Source organism: Aspergillus niger, assembly GCF_000002855.4.
Source record: "Aspergillus niger supercontig An01".
Taxonomy (NCBI): domain Eukaryota; kingdom Fungi; phylum Ascomycota; class Eurotiomycetes; order Eurotiales; family Aspergillaceae; genus Aspergillus; species Aspergillus niger.
This window is the reverse complement of record NT_166518.1, coordinates 1959830-1980256: the sequence shown is the minus strand read 5'-3', so window position 1 is coordinate 1980256 and position 20427 is coordinate 1959830. Positions and strand designations below refer to the sequence as shown.

Sequence of the window (20427 nt, the reverse complement as noted above, 5' to 3'; positions counted from 1 at the left end):
GGTAATCTCGAAGCATACTTAGTGTTTAGCTCGCTGACCTGGAGAGAGCATCTACTACGATCTATCCATAGGTAGTCCCTGTATAGTAGCTAAATATGCTCTTGATGGGAACTGAGGGTTACATTCAACTCTTTGCGGAGATGGCCACTCCTGTGCGAATAACAGGCTGGTGTCGGCCCTTCTCCGATGACGGTGTACAGGAACCTCGGACTCCGCACCCCCAGACGATCGGTCACAAAAATGTGACACCGCTTGGAAAGTCACAAAACTATCAGATCATTCCGTGAACTAGAGAAACCAACAGTAGAATTCTGCAGCTTGGCTACTTTTACACATCTCACTTGCATTAACCTCCCAAAGAAACCCCCCAATTGAGGTCTGCTTGTCCTCTTCCTTGTATAGGCGGCAGCTGATACCCAGCTGGCCTTCTCACCATGGAATCAGAATGAAACATTGATTGAACGCTGCAACAGAGGTATAAAATAAAAACACAATGTAGTTAGGATATCCCTGGTTTGTTTGTTTGTTTGACCTTTTCGCCTTTTAAACTCTCCCCCTTTCTTCCCTGCGTGCTGTTCCACCGATAGCTGCACCACTTTACTCGGCAGAAGAGCGGGTAGTGCGCTTGGTAGCACCACCCTTGCCAGTGTCTGCGGAGGAGCTGGAGGCCGCACCAGTCTTCTCCTTGGTAGCACCAGCAGCCTCCTTGCCCTTCTTGGCGGGGGCAGGGGCCGGGGTGCTGGCACCAACGGCTCCGACGATGACAAGGATCATTGTGACGAGAACAGCGGCAAGACCACCGGCAACGTCAGGAACCTGCTTCACGGCGTTGATGGGGTCCTGCTTGGAGAGGCGGACAAAGTTGTCGACCTTCTCCTTGATGTGGCCCACGGGGTCTTCCTTGAAGCTAACGCTGGGTTCGGCGGCCTTCTCTTCAGGCTTGGGCTTGTTGGCCTCCTCCTCAGCCAGCTCAATGGGGTGCTTGACATCGAAGGTCTCCTGGCGCAGCTTCTCGGCATCCTCGGCGGAGTGACCAACGTAGATGTTGTCGAACAGGATGTCGTTCTGCATGGTCCAAATCTCGAAACCAATCTGCATCATCATTAGTCATCCAAAGCCTTAGCATTAGAATTAAGAGGTACACTTACAGCGCCCATGGGCTCAAAGTTGGAGGGAGTCTTGTCCTCGAAGTAGGCGGGGTTGGCAATCTTGCGGGGGGCCCAGGGTCCCTTGTAGGCCGGGTTGTCAATCAAGGGAGCAGACCACTTGCCCTTGTAGTCAGGGTTCTTCTTCATAGGGGGAGACCAAGGACCACATCCGGAGGCATCCTGGCACTTGGGGTTGGGAACAGTGGGAGGAACCCAGTCGCCATCCTCCTCATCATCCCAGTCCTCGGGCTTCTCGGCCTCAGGGTCAGGGATGCTAGTGGGCTCGTCCTCGAGCCAGTCCTCGGGAATGGTAGCCTCCTCGTCGACAATCTCGAAGGGAGCCTCCTCGTCCCAGTCCTCGGGCTTCGTAGCCTCAGGGTCGGGGATCTTGGCCTCATCAACCCAGTCGGCGGGCTTCTTGTCCTTGGGGTCGTCGATCTCCTTCTCGGGGTTGACAGGGGGGTTGAAGTCCTCAAGGAGGGAACCTTCCTTGACGGACTCGCCATCAATCAGGATCTGGAAGGTCTGATCGGGGTTGACGACCAGGGTGTAAACGGAGGTAACCTTGGAGGTACGGGCGGCGGGAGGTGCCTTAAGGTGCTTCTCCTCGTACTCGCCGGTCTTGGGGTTCTTGTGACGGAAGATGAAGTGAACCTAAAAAAGATAGAGCTGTTAGTCCCTGTTGCAGTCACCTGCACTAAGCAGCGTTTAGCAAGATCTTACCTTGTTGGTGGCACCACACTTGTCGGGACCGAACATGATCACGTAGGGAGACGCGTTCGAGAACTCGTCGAGGTGGAGCTGCTTGTTGTCCTGGAGGAGCTTCAGGTAGGCACCACCGCAGACAAGGGAGTCTGTGACTATCGTTAGTGTCCCAGCACCCAGCATGCGCAGCAATTGTCACACTTACTCTGCGGCTTCACCTCATACTGGACGACCAGAGTCTTGTCCTTGTTGTCGATCTTCTTGGGAAACTTAGCCGAGATGGCGTGGTGGGCAGCGACGTTCTTGACGACGAGACCCTTGTCACCCTCCATACCCTTGAGGACAGTGGGCTCCTCGACGGACCATTCACCAACATAGGCCCAGTCTTCCTCGGACTTGGAGTCCTCCTTCTTAGCGTGAGAGGGAGTCCACCGGGAGTCCCAGTCATCGGTGAACTGCTCCAAGAAAGGAGCCTCGATGGAGGTGGGCTGGAAGCACGCAGTTAGCAGGGCGCGGGCAGCACCTCATATCATTCTGCAGAATTACTCACGGTGAAGGTAGGCTTCTCGGCCAAGGAGGTGGTCTCGGGCTTCTTCTCGGTCTCCTCAGCATGGGCATAGCCCATGATGGAAGCCGAGGAGACCAGGGCAGAAGTCAAAGCAGCGTTGAAACGCATGGTGGATAGCGACCGGCGCTCTTAAAACCAGAACGTCCGAGAGAGGAAGGGAAGGAAAACAAACAAAGGCGAACAGAGCGCACCAGCAATTGAACCTCCGGAGAGGGTAAGGGTGGATCAAAGAGGGAGAGGAAGGCAAGCTCAACAGTCAAGTAGCTGCACGGGGAAGGTAAAGGGAGAGGGAGAAGAGGAAGAAGGGAACCGTTGGAGCAGTGGTTATATAAGAAGACGCAAGGCGATGCATGAAGCTGGGAAGTTCAAGGTGGCCTCTTCCGCTGCCGCTGCTCCTTGTGGAAAGGTCCCGCCTGCCCGATCTGGCTAGTCGCGCTTCTCCAATGTTCTGCGGGTGCAAATCGGCTGCTGGTATTTGTCCGTTCCTCGGGATGTATTTAATTTAGTCAGTAGACCCAAAGTCTAGAAGAATTGCAGTTCATGGAATTGAATTCCAGTGAACATATGTAATCTCTTTCTCAGCAGCTCATAATCTCTGCAGTAGGCATGAGTAACTCAAGTAAGGACCTTGTGGCCCATTGCAAATGACCACATAAAAGATCCGGTCATTCCTTTCCCTGGGGATTGTGATTTACACAGATTCACGCTGTTTAGATAGATTACTTCCTCTTCCGTTGCTTGTCCACCAATGGTCGGCGATGGCGCGAACACACTCCCCCCGCTACCTTAATCCACCCAAAGGCGTTAGTGAGGTGATTTGCTTCTGCTTTCCCCTCCCCGCCGCCTGACAGTTTTTTATTTTTTTTTGTCAAACCTCCTCTTGCCTCACCTGTACGACGTCCAAGGCACTGTCGCTGTATTTTCAATATATAGATCTATTTCTCCTATCTTCAGATTTAGGGAAGATCTACTGCAGGATTAGTGCTTGAGAATACGTGACAATCACCCTAAAGCCGATCGCCCCGAGCTGTCTGTGCCTATCTAATCGATCTTCCAACCACGCGCAATATCCATCGCCATGGCCCAGGAAATCCAAAAAGAGAACAATGACCATTTGGTCCAGTCGTCTGACCCCGAGCATCCCGCCAACTTGATCCCTGATCTCTGTCGCCGGTTCTACAATTGGGGCTGGGTCACCGGTACTGGTGGCGGGGTAAGCACTGTTGCACCTCCAGGACGATCATGAGTAATCGCTAATCGATCACTATTTATTTCTGCATTAGACTTCCATTCGTCGCGATAATCATATATTCATTGCTCCTTCTGGCGTGCAGAAGGAGATGATGAAATCCGACAACATCTTTGTCTTGGAATTCCCTACGCCCAAGTATCCTCCGTCCGATCGCAAATATATTCGCAAGCCGCTCGACCTGAAGCCCTCGGCATGCACGCCACTGTTCCTTGCCGCTTTTGAGCGCGGGGCTGGCTGCTGCATCCACACTCATTCTCAGTGGGCGGTCCTGGTGACCCTCCTGGTTGAGCGCGAGAAGGGCCCGAACGCCTACTTCGAAATTAGCAACATTGAACAGATTAAGGGTATTCCCCGTGGAAAGGGCAAGGGCATGATGGGTTTCTACGATACTCTTCGTATCCCGATTATTGATAACACCGCGTTTGAGGAAGATCTCACGGGAAGCTTGGAGAAGGCGATGGAGGAGTACCCTGACACCTATGCTGTCCTTGTGCGGAGACACGGAATGTAAGTTTCATTTTTTTAACCCTTAACTTTCGAGTGACGGCGGGCTCATGTGTGTGTATAGTTATGTGTGGGGAGACGACGTCGTCAAAGCCAAGACTCAGTGCGAGAGTCTAGACTACCTGTTCCAGCTTGCTGTTGAGATGCACAAGCTTGGCCTTCCGTGGGTGAAAGAAACGTAGTTTGAAGGAATTGTTCGCTGAAACGCTCAATTCTTTGGAGTCCGGCAGTTGGAGGTCTTCTGTCTTGGGCCGCACGGCTATGATGACGATACATATGAAATAAACAACTGATTCACGTGAAATACTATAGTCTAGTACTTTTTTGTAAGAAATGGGGACGGGGAATTTGAGTGCCTAGTATATATCTTGGGGAATGTACTGGCTTGGGATTGGTATTCATCCACCAGGCCAGTGTGTTCTTCGCCAAGTGCTCAAGTCACCGGACTGTAAGCATTGAACAGAATCTCAGATGTGTTTGTATAGGCAGGAAGGACGTCTTTTTAGTTAAACAATGGGAAGAGTTGCAAGTTCGAATGGAGGTCAGCCTGAAGGTCCTCCATCGAGCTTGGCGGGGGAACCCTAATCCGTAGTTGGACAACGGCGCGGATCATCGGACTACGGCAACCTGGTCGCTCCCTCCAACTCCCCCGACTGCGGCCACTCCCCAACCCCTCACGCTGTCTTTCAATTTCTCCTGCTAATTTCTATCCTTAATTGATACCTCTTGATTTCCAACCTATCCCAGTTTGATACCAACGTCTGTCATGGATCTCGACGCTGGCGACTCCCCGTGGGGCGGTAAGCAACCAGGCAGTCACGGATACAATCGCATCGTGCTTCGTCTAACGCAGGTATGCAGACGTGCCTTCACAATCGACCACCACCCATCAAGCATCCCGATCCGAAGTAGAAGAAACGTGTATGTTCCTAAATGAGCATCTTGCATCCCTGTACCTCTTATCCGAGCTTTCTAACCCGATGACGACACTCCTCAGCTCCCGATCAATCGACACAACAAGCTAGCCCCAGTGCCCCCCGTTCCCCTGTACGACGAGGCCCACGAGGCACCCGAAGGATCAATGCGCAAGCGACGAAGCTAGAGGCGGTGGATGACTCGTTTGATCCTCTTGGTCCGCTCGGAGACAAGGCGGAAACTAGTCCACTTGAGCAGGCACCTGCCCCGCCGCAGAAGGAGGTCTTCTCAGGGCGCAATGTTCGTCCCACATCATCTGCCTCCCAAGCGTCCACAGGAACTGGCTTGGCGGATTCCGTGAATCTGGAAGAGGATGGTGCAGGGTTCCGAGGGCCTCCGCCGGTACAACCCCCGAGTGACGCAGAAGGGGCGAAACGGCAATCCGAACCCAGTATTAGCGTGGAGAAAGCTGCGAACCCGACCTTCGATATCACTGTCGGCGATCCGCACAAGGTCGGAGATCTCACCAGCAGTCATATTGTGTACCAAGTGAGAACCAAGGTATGTCATTTCGGTGGGATGCCGTAGGACTCCGCTCATGCTATATATAGACGACCTCCAAAGCCTACCGACAACCGGAGTTTACTGTCAGCCGCAGATACCGTGATTTCCTTTGGCTCTATAATTCGATGCACAACAATAACCCCGGTGTTGTTGTCCCCCCTCCTCCAGAGAAGCAAGCGGTGGGCCGTTTCGATACGAACTTCGTCGAGTCTAGGAGGGCTGCCCTTGAGCGGATGCTGAACAAGATTGCGGCGCACCCTATTCTCCAGCATGACGGCGATCTTAAAATCTTCCTCGAGAGCGAAACCTTTACCATGGACGTGAAGAACAAGGAAAACAGGGAACCGGACCTTGGCCAGAACAAGGGCATGTTCAGTTCCTTTGGCATTAGCGTCGGTGGCGGTGGAAAGTTCGTCGAGCATGATGATGTAAGTTTGTCTACAAGTGCAAGCGGGTAGCAGTGCTGACAACTCCAGTGGTTTCATGACCGCAAGATCTACCTGGACGCCCTAGAGAATCAACTCAAGGCATTGATGAAGTCGGTTGACACAGTGGTGGCGCAGCGCAAGGGGCTGGCCGAGGCTGCTGGCGACTTTTCGGCTTCCCTCCATGCATTGGCAGCTGTCGAGCTGTCTCCTGCACTTTCTACCCCTCTGGACGGTCTTTCCGACCTACAACTACGGATAAGGGAGCTATACGAACGCCAAGCTCAACAGGATGTTCTCACCCTGGGAATCACAATCGACGAGTATCTTCGTTTGATTGGAAGTGTGAAGACGGCCTTCTCTCAGCGCCAGAAGGCTTTCCACAGCTGGCACGCGGCGGAAGCGGAAATGCAGAAGCGCAAACATACCCAAGAGAAGCTTCTCAGACAGGGTAAGACGCAGCAGGATCGTCTGACCCAAGTCAATGCCGATGTGGCCGATGCCGAGAGGAAGGTTCATCAGGCACGACTCCTCTTCGAGGATATGGGTCGACTTATGCGAAATGAGCTCCAACGATTCGAGAAGGAGAAGGTGGAGGACTTCAAATCTGGCGTTGAGACCTTCTTGGAGAGTGCAGTGGAAGCGCAAAAGGAGGTGAGCAGCTACATGCCAGGTATTCCAATCGTCACAAATGTTTGCTAATAGAGATCTCGCAGTTGATTGAGCTTTGGGAAACATTCCTCTTGCAGCTGGATGCGGGTGAAGAAGGAAACCCTCTCTACGGCACCGCGGGAGTGAGCGATGCTTCTGCACCCCCTGCGGTCGAGGACACCGCCGAAGCTACTCCAGCAGAGGAGGCATAGGCGGTTCTTTTACCAGTCTGACTGTACAAAAGAAAAGCGACGACTTGTTGATGTCCCCTCCACCCTCCGCTTTGCGGTATTACCCAACGTTAATTATCACTTTGCCTGCTTACTGAGAGGAGCGGCGCACGTTTGTTCATTTTCTTAGGGCGAGTCGTTCATACGTATTCAATGGGATGGATCACTATAGCAGCGCCCTGATATCAATGGCTCCTCCAATGTAGTATAGTAATCGCTTCAACCTCGTTTATCCACAACAACTTATAGACACCGCAATGGCTACACTCAGACAAAGAGAAGTCTTGAACCACCGATGCTGAAACTCCATTCAAATGGTATGATGTACTGTACATAAAGCCGAACAAGATCTGTATCGTATAACAACAACATCGAAAATAAAAACGGGAAATAGTCCATAAATCGCCCTCACTACCCATCATACATACACCCTAGCACGATCCAATCCCACCAATCAATCCTTCTTCTTCTTCTGAGAAGCCTCCTGCTCCTCCTGACCAAACGAACTGATCAAATCCAGCAGGTTGTCGTCCTCTTCTTCAGCAGCGGCAGCGGCCTCCGCAGCAGCTGCCTCCTTACTTTGTGCCGACTTGTCCGTCGTCTTCGAAGAGTCCTCCAGAGGCGTGTTCACATCCCAGCTGCGACCGAACTTAGCTCTGAAAGCCGCCAATCGACCAGCCTCATCATCCTCGACGCTCTTGAGCTTGCTTGAAGTCGGGTTCCAGAGCAGAGTGTTGCGCGTGTCACGAGTCGAGCGGTAAACGGGAAGAGGAGAAGAGGTACGGTGGGTGAAGGTGCTGCCGTCGGTCAGGGTAATCAGCTGGGTGAATTGGTAAGGGCGTCTAGGACGACGAAGGAGAGTAGCATGTCGGCATTGCGAGCAGATGAAGGTGGTGGAGGTCTGGACACGGGAGGTGGTGGCCGCGGTGCGGCGGAGGGGAGTGCTGAGGGACATGGTTTTTTTCCGCGGCCGGGAGAGAAATTAGGAAGTGAGAGGACGTCCGCGAAGTGATTTAATATACCGGCCTGGGTGGGAGAATTGGACTGGAGACTGCGACGCTGCGGTGATCTTCCAGTCTGTCTCTGGCCAAAGACAAATTATTCGGGGCGGAACGACGGGGATTATGTCAGCATCCCGTGGGTTGCTCTTTTTCTTGTCGCGGTGTTTCAACTCGACTCTATTTGAACCACCGATTAACGTGCTACGGTCTGGTGGCTAGCATGGTTGCCTATTGAACCGCTGAGGGATTTCTGTCTGCGTCTTCATGATGACTTTGGAGGGCTCCGAGAGTCTTTCTGTTGCTTTCCTCTCCTCTGTTCTTCTGCCCGTCTTTCCGTGAGCTGCGAGCTCCGTCCGCCGCGGGATAATAATGCTTCCTTATACTAGATCTATACTTGCGGCCTGTCGGACGGTGGGCCAATTCACAGGTTAGCTGCGCTGCTTTCCATGCCTGCAAATTGCATTCGCTAATCAATTGTTTTCATGTAAAGGGCAATATGTACCATCTATCGGACCAGCTCTCCGGTTCGGTCAACTGCAATCCCGAACGGTCACGAAAGTCGCCGCAGCCGCTAGAAACCCTCAATCTGACTTGAAAGGGGCTCGGCATGCAAATACTGATGTCGCCTCTTTATCCGATCAAGTCCGTCTCTTGATGAGACGAGTCCCCTACCCTGTCGCCATCATCACGGCCACTGATCCCAATGGCCCGGCAGATAAGGCCTTCCGCGGAATGACCGTCTCCTCCTTCAACACCGTTACACTCAGTCCGGAACCCGTCATATCGTTTAACGTGCGCCGGCCCTCCGAGACGCTTAGCGCACTCCAATTGTCCAAGCGCTTCCTTGTGCACCTCCTGGCTCCTCGACAGGCAACCGCTACCCTTGCGCGGGACTTTTCCAAGGGCAACCACAATTTGTCCCTCTTGGAGGGGAAGAGTGAATATGAGTTCGTTGCGCATGAACATTCCCTTTCTGGTAATGAAACTTCCGGCAGGCCTCTTCCGCTGTTGCGGAGGAAGCAGGATGCTACGTCTACAGGATCGGAGGACTTTCCGTTCGTATTGGAGTGTCAGCTCCATCCACAGAGTATACAGGTCCAAGACCATACGATCGTCGTGGGAACTGTTGTTCGGGCACTTTCAGGGGAGTTGTTGAGCCTTGACTTGGAGACTAAGGCTGGAGACCTTTGCCTCACGTACGCCAATACCCACTTCTGGGAAATGGGCCACGAGATATGAAAGACGGCATGTGGAATTCGTGAGACTCAAGCATCTCTCCCCATAAATCACCCAATGCTCTAGAGACGGGCCATACACACCATACTGTTAGAGTGAAGGAAGCTTCTCGAGGAGTTACCTCTGTATATTATCCATACCTGATATCCTGGGTTTCGTCGGAATCTCGCAAGCAATATCTCCATTATATGTACATAGATTTATTTCACCATTGATCTCAGTCTTACCATATGCATGTGAGCATCATACATAAGACTACCTCTTTGGTATCGGGTAAAGACAGTCGCGTAGCCTCACAGAAGGTCTCGGAGCACCTGAGATGTTCACTTTGCGTAGATATAGATAGACATGTTAAGCAATATGACCGATTTTGTGTATATATTTTGTATAGTTTATGATAATCACCATTACTCCTCTACGAGTTCGTATTGGCGCATGAGGGAGGCTCCATATGTTGATTGAGTGGCAGCGCGTAGGCTATCGGATTGCCCTACTATTCACTTCGTATTTACACCTCTCTAGGGTTGTCTTACGCTTCCCATTAACTCACAAGCCAAACGACTGTTTTTTTCAAGTCCTACCATCCTATCCACTAATCCCATTGAGCCACCTTGTGTATTGCAATGCTCCTTGCGTTGGAAAACAGCTTTTGCCAGGGCCTCCAACAATCCTTGACGAACAATACTGTTCACCATGAGCTTTAGAAGATCGTCTCATGTGGTCAACAATAGCCTTGGCGAGAGCAATGGCGAGGAGCTTATTCGCCAATACCAGATTGGAAGCAAACAAGAGTACGGAGACAACAAGGTTGGAGCCGATTATTATTATGAGACATCGGGCTGGATGGCTTTTGAAGGAAACGCAAACTACGACAACAACGATGACGACAATGACGGCAGCACGACCGATGAGAATCTCATGGATGGACCCAATCAAGCCGGCAATGATATAGAGGCTAGCGTCAAATTCAATAGGGAAGTAGCGTTTACAGGTATCACCGTCAATATGAACGCCGCGAAGATACCAGACGGCAGCCACCAGGTTGACAAGATTGGATCATCAGTCCTGAATGAGTCTGTTAGAGAAACGGTACGCCATATCCATGAAATCCTGGAGCGCCGGCCGATAGTGACAGTCAGGGTCATCAAAGGCCAACTCCAGCTTCGTCTTCAGAGCGACCTTCAAGAAGCTCTGCCGTTTTGCGGTTACATGTTCACCAATGGTCCATGGAAGAAGGCATTGATCAAGTTCGGCGTTGACCCAAGGATCCGACCTGATTTCCGCTTTTACCAAACAGTATCCTTCCGCATGGAGTTCGATCCTGTTGTGGAGCCCGGCAAGCATGACTGGATTAAGAAAGGCGTGCTCGCTTTCCCACAGCTACTCGAGGGAAACGACAATGTTTCCTACATTTTCAACGGCAAGAAAATTGTGGCCGACGGTGATACTTGGCAGATCTGTGACATAACCGATTTGCTTCTTCAAAGCATACTATCAACCGAACAACTTCGCACAAAAATTTCATCGCAAGACGGGTTCTTCTGCAATGGAACAATGGCTAAGTTGGAAACAATCATGCAGGATAAGATTGTGTGTATCAGAGATGGCACCGACTGTGACGATAATGAATATAACTGTCTTTTGGCTTTCCCCGATAAGTATGAACCTTTATGTGGGCGGGATTATATCAGTTACGGGTTGGATTTTGGGCAGAGATATACAAGAAAACAAGCTTTCCTAAGAGGCAGACTAATTAACAGAGCGAGAAAATCTCATCAATAGGTTTAGCTACAGCTACGAGCCTATCTATATCTTTTCAAGCATTGATCAAGAATAGAATATGTAATTCATCAGGAAGAGCTTAGTAATCTATTGAATGGTGATAAGGGTTATGCGCCAGGCGCTGCATCTAAGCCTTGAAAGCTGATGAACGGAGATTAAGGCAGATGTCTGACTACCAAGCAAGTGATCGACGCTCTAAGCAGATGTCATAGTCATAGAAGGGGTTTGTGGCCTTCCCTTCACTGCGTGGGCCAGTCACATGACTATTGTGTTTTCATTGCGTGTTTTGGTGTTATGGTGTTATCCTTCAGAGCCTATAAACTATCTGTTTAATGATTCATTATCAGGGAAGTGCAGGATCACTTTATCTCATCATGTCTGACTTCCAAGCACCACAAGCACCACAAGCACCACAAGCACCACAAGCACCACAAGCACCACAAGCACCACAAGCACCACAAGCACCACAAGCACCACAAGCACCACAAGCACCACAAGCACCACAAGCACCACAAGCACCACAAGCACCAGGCTTGATAGGAACCTCTGATTGTAAACAGGAGAGTGATTCTGTTCTTTGGAAACCACTTGATGACTCCCAGCGGTCTCTGCTTGAGAGTGTAGGAAACAAAAGGCTGGCACGTCGTCTTTACAAACGGACTTTTAAGATATACTCGAGAGAAGACAGACTGCATGCGATCGAGTTCTGTCAAACACGGAAACACATTGATCCCATTACTGGTCAGGAAAGGCCAATCTCAATATCTACCGCATCAGAAATCCTCCACATTTCTAGAGGCACACTGCAGAGATGGATTACGGAGACGCAGAAAATTACAAACATGAAACATGGATCATCAAGAGCAGAAAGGCACAGGGCCCCACCCTCGATACTATCAGATCAATATGGAACAGATAATTATGCCTTCCTTAGGCTGTTGCCACAACAGCTCTTTCAACATCATTTCATACAGCGAAGCGAATTTTATAGGGTACGTATCCTTGTCACTCGACTTGTCGAACTATTACTTATCATCTTAGTTACACCCTCACGAGCATCCAGTTCCCTTTATTGGGATAGAAGGGGGACGCCTTGGCCGGCTCAAGAGCTTCGCAGAGGCTTACCATTTTCTCGGCCTAGGGGAAGAAGGATCACACCCAGGTCATCCAAGTGTACCAGCCACGGTTGACAGCATGAAACAACCATCACAGGTTTCAGGTGCTGGCGGTGGTGTTACCCATATCATTACGTCACAAATGCACCATCCGACTATAGAAAATCCAAGGGTGCAATACATTAACTCAAGGTTGTATAAACTTGCTCCTAGTTATGACAGCAGAAGACTCGGCTCACCATCGCATGATCCATGTTATGCTGGAATAGGGTCTTGTGTCACATTCATATGTCAGCAGATGATCAATCAAGACGGTAGAGTAAGTATCAAGAGCTTTTATACTAAAGTCCTCACTTATACTCATGCTTTTGACTCAGATTGAATCCGCAATTCCAGTTCGGGTCGGATTTGATTACAACGAACCATTTCGAGGCGCACCACAACATTGGGCCATCTGGCTTGTTTTCGAAGATGGTATCACAATATTACTGCCGTTGTCAATTTCTCTAAAGGGTGCAGTAGTAAATGAGATGGCCCCTGACACCCTGTACCTCCAAGGCTGGACAATAGATCACGAATTGTTAAAGTGCAAAGGACGAAAGAGGAAGCGCGTTGACAGCAGAGAGCAGGTGGTTGAGTATATGCAAAAGTTTTACAGAGACTCACAGCCTATATACTCGAAATTTAGGTTGAGTCCGGTCCTTCACATAACAGACGTTGAGATGCTCTTCTTACAGACATCTTCCTGGAGGCCGCGCCGTTTTGCTCCAACCTGGACGTTATACAGCACAATCTTACATTCCAGCTACCGATTTGGATTGCCACTAAGCCCAATGTATGGCAGGTATACAAATGTCAGGTTCATGATAAATGCAATTTTAGAGAAGGCACCTCGAGTGTCCTGCTCTGAGATGCCAGTGCAACCTTTCCAGCTGATCAAGCTCAGCCATTTCATACTCGAAAATAGAGTCACTGATGAGCAAATCCTAGCTCGATCCTCACACCATCTTGACGCTTCTGGTATTCATTTACCACCGAAACTGGGACTTGAAGATATTGAAAAGTCATTCAAACATGAAGATATCACTGCCACCTCTGGACGGAACTTTCGCAGCAAAATCATGCATGCACTGAAGCTGAGCCTGGAGGAATCAATGGAGTTCGTTGATGAGGAGCGAAGATGCAAGTTCTATACCTGTCCAGAGTCTCAGGCTTCTGTTGCTTCATATTACTGTCTTTATCACTCCAGAGCGCTCATCAGACATGCTTACAATCTGTCTGGCTCAACGTCTGGTGGCAATCTACTTGCAGATAGCGCCTTTAAGCGAGAGGTATCTATTACAGACGATACGCGGGGAGCTTTGCTACAGCTCAAAAGATTTTATTCGCGTCCCGAGAGAACCTGGATAATTGACTTCGAGTTTATCTCGATGCCAGCTAAATACTCACCAATTCCGCTGCAACTTGCAGTTAGACAGCTTAATGGAAAACTACTTTATGCGGGAAACGTGGATTACAACATGTCTATGAGAGAACTCCTGGAAGCCGTCTCTCCCCACGTCTCTAATAAGCATAAGATGATGGGGACGCTCTTTTTGAGGTGTTATGGCGGTCTGACAACGAATGGCGAACCCCCTTCCAGAATAAGCGAATTTATCAAAAACGTCCGTGGCTATAGTCAAAGTGATGTACAGCTACTATCCTGGTTTTCCGCTCAAGACATGCAATGTTTCCTCAGGATACTTACAGGGAAAGATGAGTTAATCCACGGCAAGATCTCTCATCTGACATCTAGGAATTTCCAAGCAATCAACATTGGTGATCTATGTAGAAAGCTCTTGCCCAACCTTCCCTCAAGGCGACTCGAGTCAGTCAAGGAGTACCTCGTAAGAGGCAAAGAAAACATGGCTTCCCGAAATTATCACAACGCATCGTATGATACTCGTGCAATGGCAGAGATCGTGGAGGCTCTTGTGCGTTTAGTATGAGTTCCAAGGAAGTCTTTTTGGTCGAGTGTCATCAGGTTATCCAATTGCTGTCTCCAGTTTGTCTTCTTATAGCTCTCTCTAACATGCCAGGCATCAAGTAGTACGAACACTTGGCTCATAAACTGTTATTCTGGACCTAGATACTTGAAGATTTAACACTCGCATCACCGTCGTTCAATAAAGCTCTTTACCTGAAGATTAGCAATACTTCATTTCCCTTAGCGTAGTTTCAAAGCACGAGGAGATCATTGACCTCCGAAATCGGGTTGCTACAATTAATACCTGGCTGGTCCTTCGAGGCCTTTCATATATAACCAAATGCCCCAAGAGCAAAAGATCAGCAGGCATTCAATGACAGATCAACGCCAAAGGCTAAAAAAAAGATATGAGATGCGACACCTCTGGGACTCGAACCCAGGCGGGCGAACCCACAGGCTAAACAGCTAGTACGGTAAGGTAGTAGCAGGCCTGCGCCTTAAACCACTCGGCCAAAGTGTCTGGTTGGATGGTGGCGAGGCCGTCAGTAGTGACTCTCTATCCTGAAGGTAAATAAGTGCATGGCGTGAGCGATAGTGGGAATGGGACTAATTTTGCACTCACTGGAAGGGAGTAGCTAGTTACTCTTGGCTTATATTAACCTCTTACATATACCTACATGTGTTGGAGCTAACTGCACATATATGTACGTGATGACCCTAGCAGCGATGATTGAGTGTATGCGGGATGCATGTGCCATGGTACTCTACTCCGGAAGTACAAACAAGCCCACATAAATAGGCAGTTATCGGCCTACCAGGTGGAATTATCGACCCAATTAGTCAGTGCTCTTCTCCCACAATCTGCAAGAGAGATGGATATATAGAACGTGTCATTCAAATAATCTGAAAACTACGAGATAAAGGTCACTTACATGAACGTCCCAGGGGAAGATCAATTAAAGTTTACCCCCAACTAGTTTGAACTCCCATGCTACTGCTCGCTCCGCCCGTACAGCTCCAAATCGCTTCAAGACACCAAATTATCAGATCTGGACACTTTGGCCGAGTGGTTTAAGGCGCAGGCCTGCTACTACCTTACCGTACTAGCTGTTTAGCCTGTGGGTTCGCCCGCCTGGGTTCGAGTCCCAGAGGTGTCGATTTTCTTTTTGTGTGGCAAATGTGTACCTTTGCGCATGTATGCTATGTGCTAACTTTTTTCGTTCCTCTTGTAGAAGAGGTAGTTCTTGAGGTACCTACGAAGGAGCTACTGCCTGCTTTCAGGGCTTGTCAAACCCCCAACACCCCCCTCCCCAGCTATTCTACTACTATAGGTTTCTCATAATAGATGAAGACTCGACATTGTACATCGCTTACAGCGTCTAGGATGCCTTTTCCCAAATAAGGGTTTTTAGATAGGCATCCATGGAAGTTGCCTTCACATCTAATATGTCATAGAGTTAACGCCTCGGAAAAGTAAGGAAAATACCTTGTGTGTGATATAGCTATAGAAGGACAAAATCTGCCAATCAGACACTTTGGCCGAGTGGTTTAAGGCGCAGGCCTGCTACTACATACCTGTACTAGTTGATTAGCCTGTGGGTTCGCCCGCCTGGGTTCGAGTCCCAGAGGTGTCGTTTAATTTTTTTTGTGTAGAAAGTGTCTGCTTTGGTAACACGTGCCATAAGTTTTATCTTTTTGTCTTTGTCAATAATCTAGAAGGGAGCTGGAAAGTGTTGTTTGTATAATTATTGGGCATAGCACGGAGTAGTTAATGCCTGCTTTTGGAGCCTACCAAACTCCCACAACCGTTGAACTGATGACATCTACTGTGGTTTTGTCAGAATGTATGAAGGCTTGAAACGGCATATCTCTTCCAGCATCTTTGATGCTCTAAGGACGAGCTTTTCATAACTATACCTGTATAAATATACGTCCAGATTTATATACTATAGATTTAATACCTGAATGTAGGGTGACAATGTCTTTCTATCCATAATACAAACTCCTAGAACGGAATCTACCAATCAGACACTTTGGCCGAGTGGTTTAAGGCGCAGGCCTGCTACTACATACCTGTACTAGCTGTTTAGCCTGTGGGTTCGCCCGCCTGGGTTCGAGTCCCAGAGGTGTCGCGTATCTTCTTTTTGCTGATAGACGTCTATCGTCTACTGCCTTTTTTTGCGGTTTTAATGATTCGGTGGTGTCCTGCTTGCTTGGAGGGTTTCTTTCTCCTTATCCTGTCTGTCGTTTCTGAGCAGTCGGCGACGGGCTTGATTGAAGGTGCGCTGCGGGACTGTGGGATTTGGCCGGGTCGTTGTCTACCATTCATGTACAATGATACCTATCATATGACACTTATTGAGTCAAGGACTACGTTGACGCTCAGACATATATATACGGAGCATTCAGAGTGTCTACCGGTGACAACACAACTTAGGCGCTTTTAGATACTAGTTACGAGTAACTGGTGAGTTATGTTATCTACGAATCCATATAAGGAACATCTACACTGGAACCACGACATGTGCAGAAACAGGCTTTTCGGCAAATTATGAATAGGCTCTACATATGACACAAGATTTCTTTGTTCACAGGCGATGGAATACCAAGACGAAAGACGCACGGTGACCGTGGAATTGTCTGGGCCAAGGAACCCCGAAGCAGGTAAACCACCATGCAACCTTGAGCATCACGTCTGAAGATGAATACGACCAAGCAGGAATTGGAACCATAACGCAACCGGGAACAAGCCAAATGGAGCTCGTGGGGAGAACCCACAGACTTGTCCCTTCACCTCGCCTAGTTGCCCTTACCACCCGTCGAGCTGGGACTGCCACTTCCACTACCGCTTGCACCGCTACTTCCGCTTCCACTTCCGCTACCACGACTATCGGCCCGCTGAAAAGGGGTGGAAATGGGTCTCATGATCGGGTTTGGAGTCACTCCCTCGGAGCCCGAATCCATCCGCTTCTCAATGACCGTATCGGACAGGTCAAGTTGGAAGGGACCCCGACGATTAGAGTCCAAGAAATCAGCACCGTAGAGACTGCTGTGCGCAGATCGGTTGGAAAAAGACCGGTCACGGTAGGTAAAATCCATATCGAAGTAGTTGCCGGTATTACCAAGCGGAGAAGTCGGGAAGTGTTGCAAGTAAGACGGTGGCTGTGTCGGACTAGTCGGATGAGACGAAGCAGCACCAACAGGGGACGAGGCATGCTGCAGCGGACTAGACTTCAGCGACGGGAAGCTAAGTCCCAGGAGAGATCGAGTGTTGGGCGCAGTCGTTGTCAATGCTCCCAAAGACATGCCAGGTGCCTCAGTCAGAGGGTTTGTGCCAGGCAGGTTACCTTCGGGAGTAAGCGGGGCAGAATCCAAAAGCATCTGCTGTTGCTGCTGCTGGATGGCTTGCTCAATAGCAGCAGCTTGCTGCCACAATTGGTTGGTGCGCACCTGGTATTCCTGTACGGACTGGCTGATGCTCGCAAACTGCTCGTGGAAATTGGCCTCCAACTTCGCCTGGTCCTGCTCCCGAGCGAACTGTTCCGCAGCACGACGCTCTCGCTCATTCAAGCCCTGGGCGTTGGCAGAGACAATCCGCTCGTATTGCTCATTGACCCTGGTACGGCGGCCTTGAAGACGTTCCTTTCTCTGGATGGCCGAGTTCAGCTCCGACTCCAACGACGACACTTCGCGAGCAACAGCGGCCCGAGCAGAAACGAGCTCTTCCTTAGCCAAATTGAGTTGTTCCAACTCCTGTTCGTACTTGGATTTCTGGGTCGACCATTCTTCGAGTTCTTCCTCAGGAATGTTCTCCAAATTGTCGAGTTGGCTTTCAAGAGCGGCGGTGATTTCCTCGGTTTGCTTAATGTTTCTCTCAAGTTGTAACGAGCGCTGCTTCTGTCGGTTCTCATCGGTACCACTCTGCAGACGATGGTTGTAGTTATCCAGTTCCTTCCTGATCTTGGAGATGACAAGTTTGTGGTCGTTTTTGGCTTTCCTTAACCGGGCGCGTTTCTCATTTAGTTTGACCTCGGCGTTAACGATCGAGTTCTTGAGCGTAGTGGTTGGTGATGACGGACGATAAGACGGTTGCGGAGGAGTTGGGATCGAAGAGACTGCTGGTGGCCAATGTGAGCCAACTGTTTCGAATGTACCGAAGGCCAAACGAGGTATTCCCTTACCTTGTTCCGCGTCAGTTGCAGCAGGTGTCTTGACGCTCATGACACAGATCTCTTCATCAGTATCGCTCCGCACGAAGGAGCAAGTGTAGGCACAGTTAGGAGCAAGCCCCGAGACCTCGCCCCGCCAGTGTACCGTGTTGGACCCCTTCGGGGCATCCTGCACCTTGGTAATCGTTGCCGTTGCCCACAAGGCGCCGTTAACACAGACGTAGAAAGGTTCCGTTTCGTCATTTCCCAGACGAGCAGTTTCACAGACTCCGGCAAGCGCGGGATCATCGACGGAGGAAAAGTCACCCGCGGCAAACTTGATAGTAGAGCTATCGACTTCGGTTATCCAAACAAGTCCATCATCCAACGAAATGCCCTGAAGATCCTCCTCTGTCATCATAAGCCCCCTGCCGGTTTTGTTGAGGGCCCTAGAATGCTCGTATTCCCTCATCACCGTCACCTTCGTGCTCGCGAGTGCAGCCCAGAACGGTTGACGGCTCCGGACCTGATTGGCTTGCCTTCTGCGTTTCTTTGCCGACATGAGTCTATCTCTGCCATCCTTATGAGTTGCTGGCGTAACGAGTTGACCGTCGGCACCGATGTAGGAAGATACGCTAGCCCCGGACTCGAACGCAGAATCAATTTGTGTCTGCGACCCGGCAGAGGCTTCGGTATCAACGCGCTTGCCGTTGCGAGGGGGAGCCGGTGACCGGTTTTTCGCCATCGATCTTCTTGCCATAGCGGTGCCTGCTTGAGCCAAGATGTGAACGGCAAGGAGACTGCGCATCCAACTTGGGGAGCTTTGCGGTTCCGTGCGGCGAAACTCGGGGGGCATGAGATGCGAATATTGCGATAAGAAATCAGGCGAGACGATTTTGGCGGAGAGCAGATGACCTATAACAAAATCCTGTATACCTTTACTGCGGATAAGATGTAATACGAGAACAATGCCAACGCAGAGGGCATTGACCCCTCCATTCTTTCCCGACCCTCCTCCACCTAGCGTGATGGCAACTTGAACGTGAGCTAGATCGAGCGCAAAGTTCTGCGCCCATGTCCACATGAAAAGGCCCCAGAAGAGTAAGCAGAATCCATCCATGGCGATCATTGTGCCAAGAGAAGGCGTTCCTGCGGGACCCTGAAAGATGTCGAAGTTGGAGGTCAAGGAGCCAGACGATGCACCGCTAGGAGGCATGAACGTCAGGGAAGCAAAGAGGAACTGAACCAGAGTGAGAACCATAGGCGGCAGCTGCAAAAGGAAGATCAGAATGGCGATCGTGTCGTACATCGGGCAGGACTTAAGGATCGTCGATGCGAGCTGGAGGGGATTGATAGAGCCCGACTTCTTGGAACCGGTCGCCGGCTTCTCCGTTCGCCGCGACGCCTGCCCGGCAAGTCCGCCATTCTGGGGCACGGCGCCATTCGTCTGGCCATAAGACATGTCCGCGTTACCCTTAGCATACCCATTCAGCAAGCCGCGCCCGTTGCCATCCGCCTTCGAGGTGTCCGCCGAGCCGTTGACCTTGCTTGCCGTGGTTGCCGATGAGGTTAAGGCTGAATCGCTGGAAGAGCGAGATGCGGGCCAGTCGACTTGAGTGGAGGGACCAGAATTCGGGGCAGAGGCGCCGTTGGTGTTCCCATTCAAATTTCCATTGGACTTTTGCTTGTTCACTTTCTTTCCGGGGCCGACGAGACCATTCTCATGCCGATTGCTATGACTCTTCCTAGCCGTGGCCGATGAACGTGGCATGGATGAGGGAGCCTAACACCCAGGTCCGAGTCAGCTTGGCAGGGAGGAGCCAAGGACTTGGACCAGGCGATAATTGAGGACGAAGACAGCGTCGGGGAAATAGAAGAGTTGGGGGGGGAGGAGAGGGGAGAAGAAGGGGTGGTGAGAGTGGGAAAGGAAAGGGAGGGGAGGTAGCACCCAGGAAGCGAACGGGAAAAGGAATGACAAGAGGGGATAGAAAGTCGGTAGAGGTAAGGACTAGGTTGAGAAAAGGAAAGTCAGAATGAATCGGATTGGATATGGGAGAGGGTGAGTAAGAGAGGGTGGCGGGGAGGGGAGTGGGAGGAAAGAGAAGGGAAAAATGAATGAGGTTTGGTAGACTTTTGGGTCTGGATAGACGAGGCGGGAAAAAGACGAAACGACGAAAGGTTGGAAACGGATCGTCGAGAGGGAATCCCGCTAAGGCA

General features: G+C 50.4%; 8 protein-coding genes and 4 non-coding genes across 12 annotated transcripts; 8 read left to right on the top strand and 4 right to left on the bottom strand.

Moving 5' to 3' along the window:
• Positions 1–597: 597 nt before the first annotated feature.
• On the bottom strand, positions 598–2529 carry An01g08420 (uncharacterized protein; the record flags this gene model as incomplete). The annotated part of the gene is made up of 5 exons (XM_001389227.3): positions 598–1092; positions 1149–1802; positions 1872–2002; positions 2059–2341; positions 2404–2529. 5 exons carry the CDS (start codon positions 2527–2529, stop codon positions 598–600), a joined length of 1689 nt encoding a protein of 562 aa, XP_001389264.1.
• Positions 2530–3499: 970 nt separating this feature from the next.
• Positions 3500–4359, top strand: An01g08410 (uncharacterized protein; the record flags this gene model as incomplete). The annotated part of the gene is made up of 3 exons (XM_001389226.3): positions 3500–3634; positions 3705–4180; positions 4242–4359. 3 exons carry the CDS (start codon positions 3500–3502, stop codon positions 4357–4359), a joined length of 729 nt encoding a protein of 242 aa, XP_001389263.1.
• Positions 4360–4943: 584 nt separating this feature from the next.
• An01g08400 (uncharacterized protein) lies at positions 4944–6944 on the top strand (the record flags this gene model as incomplete). The annotated part of the gene is made up of 6 exons (XM_001389225.3): positions 4944–4977; positions 5039–5098; positions 5175–5653; positions 5704–6084; positions 6133–6735; positions 6798–6944. 6 exons carry the CDS (start codon positions 4944–4946, stop codon positions 6942–6944), a joined length of 1704 nt encoding a protein of 567 aa, XP_001389262.1.
• Positions 6945–7416: 472 nt separating this feature from the next.
• An01g08390 (mitochondrial 54S ribosomal protein bL31m) lies at positions 7417–7917 on the bottom strand (the record flags this gene model as incomplete). Its single annotated transcript, XM_001389224.1, has 1 exon — positions 7417–7917. One exon carries the CDS (start codon positions 7915–7917, stop codon positions 7417–7419), a length of 501 nt encoding a protein of 166 aa, XP_001389261.1.
• A 313-nt stretch (positions 7918–8230) lies between these two features.
• An01g08380 (uncharacterized protein) lies at positions 8231–9202 on the top strand (the record flags this gene model as incomplete). The annotated part of the gene is made up of 3 exons (XM_001389223.1): positions 8231–8298; positions 8350–8390; positions 8454–9202. The coding sequence occupies 3 exons, from the start codon at positions 8231–8233 to the stop codon at positions 9200–9202; spliced, it is 858 nt and encodes a 285-aa protein (XP_001389260.1).
• Positions 9203–9892: 690 nt separating this feature from the next.
• Positions 9893–10981, top strand: An01g08370 (uncharacterized protein; the record flags this gene model as incomplete). The annotated part of the gene is made up of 1 exon (XM_001389222.1): positions 9893–10981. One exon carries the CDS (start codon positions 9893–9895, stop codon positions 10979–10981), a length of 1089 nt encoding a protein of 362 aa, XP_001389259.1.
• A 374-nt stretch (positions 10982–11355) lies between these two features.
• On the top strand, positions 11356–14084 carry An01g08360 (uncharacterized protein; the record flags this gene model as incomplete). The annotated part of the gene is made up of 3 exons (XM_059749910.1): positions 11356–11973; positions 12023–12415; positions 12474–14084. The coding sequence occupies 3 exons, from the start codon at positions 11356–11358 to the stop codon at positions 14082–14084; spliced, it is 2622 nt and encodes an 873-aa protein (XP_059603267.1).
• Positions 14085–14477: 393 nt separating this feature from the next.
• On the bottom strand, positions 14478–14582 carry tRNA-Ser (GCT). The gene has a single exon. It is a non-coding gene; the product is annotated as a tRNA-Ser (tRNA).
• Positions 14583–15114: 532 nt separating this feature from the next.
• On the top strand, positions 15115–15219 carry tRNA-Ser (GCT). The gene has a single exon. It is a non-coding gene; the product is annotated as a tRNA-Ser (tRNA).
• Positions 15220–15591: 372 nt separating this feature from the next.
• tRNA-Ser (GCT) lies at positions 15592–15696 on the top strand. Its single transcript has one exon. It is a non-coding gene; the product is annotated as a tRNA-Ser (tRNA).
• Positions 15697–16089: 393 nt separating this feature from the next.
• tRNA-Ser (GCT) lies at positions 16090–16194 on the top strand. The gene has a single exon. It is a non-coding gene; the product is annotated as a tRNA-Ser (tRNA).
• Positions 16195–16861: 667 nt separating this feature from the next.
• On the bottom strand, positions 16862–19981 carry An01g08310 (uncharacterized protein; the record flags this gene model as incomplete). The annotated part of the gene is made up of 1 exon (XM_059749905.1): positions 16862–19981. One exon carries the CDS (start codon positions 19979–19981, stop codon positions 16862–16864), a length of 3120 nt encoding a protein of 1039 aa, XP_059603266.1.
• Positions 19982–20427: the final 446 nt, after the last annotated feature.